Here is a 5,055-nt window from a genome sequence, read left to right on the forward strand (position 1 = left end):
TATTATAAACAGTCCAAAAGACTGAGATTAATTCATAAGAAACACATAAACATATAGATTTCTAAATGTTTGTTGTTGTAATTAACTTGCATATATAAATGAAATAAATATTGTTAACATCTCTGTCTCTGTCTCTCTCAGGAGGGGGGGGGTCTGTGGTCCTCTGATGGGACCAGCAGTGGTCTGAGTGAGGTGAGTGATCAGTGATCAGGTTCATGATTTAATCAATAATCATGTTTCTATCAGATCTGTGACGTTAGACTCATGATGACATCAGCAGTGACGTGATGTCATCCCTCCCACAGCACCAGGTGTATAACCCCCGATCCCCGGACCGAGGGGTCCACCCCTCCTACCTTCAGCGGGAGCCTCAGTCGCAGCCCCCCCCCCTCCAGTCTCAGCGCTTCCAGCACACCTACGCCCCGAGTCGCTTCCAGCCCACGTACCCCTACCTGCCCCAGAGCCTCATCGACCTGCCCCCCACCATCTCCCTCTCAGACGGGGAGGAGCCCCCGCCCTACCAGGGCCCCTGCACCCTGCAGCTCCGAGACCCGGAGCAGCAGATGGAGCTGAACCGCGAGTCGGTCAGAGCCCCGCCCAACCGGACGGTGTTCGACTCCCATCCCCTCGACCCCTCCAACTCCTGTCTGCAGGCCAGGTAACTACACCACGCAGTCACCTGTAGTCTGAAACCCCCCCCCCCCCCCCCCCCCCCGACTCACTGTTACTGTAAAACTAGAACCAGATCGTCGTGGTCGTATCCCTCCGCCACACAGATTAGTTCCAGGTCTCGTCCTGTTTCTCCACAGTCATAGAAAATATCAAATATGAGTCAAGGCTAGAGGAATCGCTAAAAAGGGTTTTGTGAGTTCACACTGATCTTGACCTTTGACCTTTGACCAAAGACCAGTTGGTCTTTGAGTCCAGGTGAACGTTTGTACCAAATGTAAAGTCCCTGGAGATATCATGTCACAAGGCCTAAATCATGTTTTCTGAGGTCACTGTGACCTTTGACCTTTGACCACCTGCTCCCTCAGTCAGTGTTGACCTTGTTGTTTTTCTCTCAGTCTGCAGGCCCCTCCCCCCAGCGTCCACTCAGGCGTCAGTGTGCTGGAGGCCCAGGAGGCCTTGTCCCGGCAGCAGAAGCAGGGGACCGGAGTGGAGGGAGCTCCCCCGGCGTACAGCGAGGTGATCGGGCACTACTACCACCCGACGTCCCTGAGCTCCGGCCACACCCATCGGACTGTACCACCCTCACAGGCGCCGCCGTCCTCGCTCATACACGGCCTGCTCCGACCTCCGCCGCCTCAGCAGCCAGGAAGTGTGGACAACAGAAACGCAAGGAACACGAAAGAGAAATCCCAGAAGCCCCAGCAGGTGTGACGGCACTGCCCCCCCTGTCCCGGCCCGCGGGAACAACGGTAACGCCCGCTGTGATTGGTCGGCTGTAGTTGTGGCTGACAGCGTCTGGGCTGGGGCGGGGAGGAGGCAGCACGTCAGGTAAGAACACCTGGAGACCACGTCGCTCCTGCAGGAGCACGCCTGGTACTTCCTGTTCCACAGCTTCCTACTTCCTGTCTGAGGAGCGGTTCAGATGGACAGATGATGATGTCAGAGGAGGAGGTCAGAGGGCGGAGAGGGAGGACCCCCCCTCCCCCCTCCTCCATCAGGCTGATCAAACTTCACTCAATATAAATATTTACTTGTCCTGTTTGTTTCTATAGAACCTTTTGTTTGTTTGTTGTTTGTTTGTTTGTTTGTCTGGCGCTCACAGGAACATCAGACGTGTCTCTGGTTCTTCCACGTTTTTGTTTTTAGTGATAATCCACCGTCGCTGCTTCGACTCAGTCCAGCAGCAGCAGCTCCTGCTCCAGGCTTCCGCCATGTCGTTAGCACGTTAGCACAGACAGAGTTTAGGTGTAGTTAGCGCTATCTGAAACTAGATGTAGCACAGAGCTAATGGTCCTTGAGCTAAACTTTTCTGCCTTATGTCGACCGACTGGCGCAGGAGTCGTCGCTGAAATCCTCCTTTTTATTTTTATGTTTTCTGAAGAAGGTTTTGCACAAAGTTGGAGACTGTTCACCCCAGAAGAAGAAGAAGAATCTGCAATATGACGGACGAGCGAACACAGAGAAAGTCGAGGGTATTTTTCTAAACTAAATGATTCTTATCAGTTTTTTTCTGTTGTTTTTATGTCGTCTAGTTTTAGAGGAACATCTGTAATGTGTTGGGGTGCCAACGTCCACGTGGAACATGTTGCTGCGTACATGTCGGCCTGTATATACGTTACAAATGGAGTCTATATACACACATGTATGCAAAGTGAGAGCGAACTTAAAAGCACGAATTTAGAGTTATTTATATAATTGCTGAAAAGAATTGCACTATTTTTTAAGTATGAGCAGATGGAACGTGTGAGAGACTTTTATTGTGAAGGGGCTCTGTCTGTTGGCATGAACAGAGAGAGAGAGACCTGACACCACCGGGGGGGGGGGGTAAAAACAAATCCTGGTTTATGCAAAACGTCCGAGTCCCGCGAGCCAATCACGAGTTAGTATCCATTACCTGTGAGGCCCAATCAAAAGCTCTGCTCGTCGCTCTGTCTCTCTCTATCTCACTCTCTCATCCTATTGGCCGAATCGTTAGCCAATCCCAAAGCAGGTTGTCACTACCTCGACCAAACAAGTCAAGCACACACGAGTTTGTTCACGTTAATCAGAGTTTGTGACGTCAAACAAACGTCTGAACCAATCAGGACGAAGTGTAATGTAAAAGCAGGAAGAAGCTGAGTTGGACTGAATCCTGCTGAGTTTTATTTGAATGTGAAGAGAGAGAGAGAGAGAGAGAAAGAGAGGGGGCGGGAAAAAGACGTAGACTCCGTGACACCGAAGAAACCAGGTCTACAGGTCCTGACTGTGCACTGCTGTGGACACACTCTCACACACTCTCTGTGGTGGTCTCTCTCTCCTGCGGGCGTCTCTCAGCACTTTACTGCACCAGGACTGAGACAACAATCGTCCGTCTGTCAGCGCGACGTTGAAACCACAGTCCAACATCTGGACGTGGAACTGTCCGACCTTCAGAGACACGTTTAAGAGACGGACAGACTTCGGCTCCAAAACCTCAAACCTCGGGGTGGAGTACGGTGGCCCTGAGAGCTCAACTCCCTGCAGCTAGAACACAAACAACTTCTCCATCAGTTTGACACGAGCTGCAGATACTCACCACACAACAGGAAGTGTTTCCAGGGGACGCTAAAGAGTGATGCACCAGGCTGGGACGCAATTGTTGTTGAATGCTTTGTGACTCTTGAAGTTCAAAGCACTGATTAAGAAGTGCGTCCCAGCCTGGTGCATCACTCTTTAGCGTCCCCTGGAAACACTTCCGTTAGGGTTGTGTGATCTTTACCGTGTCTGATTGACGCCGTCTGACGTGATCGTTAACGCTTCGTTTCGTTAGGTTTCTGTTTGTTTTCTTTCATTTCATTGTTACGTTTTGTTTCATTGCGTTATCGCTACGTTGTTACTTCACGTTATGTTACGTTATGTTTCATTACGTTGCGTTTCGTTTTCATGGCGTGTTGCCATGGTAATATGCGGTTATATCAAATACAAATCAAATATCGTCTCGACATTTTCACAGACATGAGCAGTCATCGATCATCATCGTTCCGTCGGTGGTTGTGTTTTATTTACAGCTCGTGTCCAACTGATGAAGGTGTTTGTGCAGCTGCAGCGTTGAGCCCTCAGGGCCACCGTAGTCCAGCACGTTCAGTCTTCTCCTTGTGCGTTTCGGTGTCGGAGCAGAAGTCTTTGCAGCACGAGGCGAGTTGTGATAAACTAACACGCTGAAGTGTTGAAAAGTGACACGAGTGTTAAAAGCAGCTCGTCTCGTGTTGTCGCTATGGCAACGTGCAGGTGACGGAAGGCTCCTTCGTCCCTGAGCTCTGAGAGTCCAGTCTTTATGCAACAGCGCCCTCCACAGGCAGTAAACCACACTGCAGCCAAAACCCCTGGGGGGGGGGGGTCTGACTTCCTTTGTCTTCTCTCACTCACACACATTATTTTTTTATATTTTGATGACATCATCAACATAAAACAACACTTAAACACTTTTATTTTGTAGGATTTAAATACGTAAATATTTTTTATCCAGATGTGTAGACCTCTGTATAAACTTTCAAAACAGCTGTTAGTGATGTCATCAGGTGTAAACAGGAAGTCAGTTCATGCTTTGAGACATGAACATGTCGTCAGATTAAAACCCTGTAACTAAGACAAAGAGAAGATTCATGATCAGATGCTGACTCCCCCCCACCTCTCCCCTCCTCTCTCTGTCTCTGTCGTTTCTATGACGACCACTTGAAGAAAAACAAATCATGAGGAAATTAATCTCTTGACCCAAAGCAGTGATGATCAGATCAATCAAAGCATTAATCACCTTTCACCTCGTTATGAGATTATGAGCCTGGTCCCAAAGTGACTTTAATTTATTTACCCCCCTCCTCCCCCCTCCTCCCTCCCCCTCTCTGACTGGTGTCTGGACTGGGCGGTCCCCGTTCTGACGTGGTTCTGGTTCCTGTTGTGGAGGGTTTGCAGCGGGTATGAGGAGACTGGACGGTCCTGATCACAAAGTAATGACAGTGATCAATAATTAATAATAATTGATAAATGAAACTGGCTTCAGGGAAAGTCGCGCTGACTGACGATATAAAAACAGACAAGAGGAGGAGGGAAAAACACACACACACACACACACACACACACACACACACACTGGTTCTGGTTCTGGTTCTGTTTATGGTTCTGGGTTGTGTTCGAGTCCATGTTTATCTTGTCTGCACAGTGAATGTGAAGTTACCAGCAGCAGCCGGCTAACTTAGCTTAGCATCAAGACTGGAGACAGTAGGAAACAGCTAGCCTGACTGTAGCAGGACGTTGAGGTGTGTCTCACCTGCACTCTCTCTCCGTCACATAGAAAACATGTACAAGGTATTTGTAATGTTTTATGTGAGCGAATCAGGTATAAGCGAATAAGTTAGCACAGTTAGCTAA

The 5,055-nt window shown here is 49.1% G+C and overlaps 1 protein-coding gene across 2 annotated transcripts in view; it reads left to right on the forward strand.

Moving 5' to 3' along the window:
- Positions 1–3,273, forward strand: part of pmepa1 (prostate transmembrane protein, androgen induced 1) — a 32,366-nt gene extending 29,093 nt beyond the window's left edge. For both annotated transcript variants that reach the window (XM_056385359.1, XM_056385366.1), the window contains exons 3-5: positions 142–192; positions 306–658; positions 1,068–3,273. In XM_056385359.1, the coding sequence (XP_056241334.1) occupies positions 142–192; positions 306–658; positions 1,068–1,383 (720 nt within the window). In that variant the 3' untranslated portion in view covers positions 1,384–3,273. The remainder of the gene's footprint in view (positions 1–141; positions 193–305; positions 659–1,067) is intronic.
- Positions 3,274–5,055: the final 1,782 nt, after the last annotated feature.

Source organism: Seriola aureovittata, chromosome 2, assembly GCF_021018895.1.
Source record: "Seriola aureovittata isolate HTS-2021-v1 ecotype China chromosome 2, ASM2101889v1, whole genome shotgun sequence".
NCBI classification, from domain to species: domain Eukaryota; kingdom Metazoa; phylum Chordata; class Actinopteri; order Carangiformes; family Carangidae; genus Seriola; species Seriola aureovittata.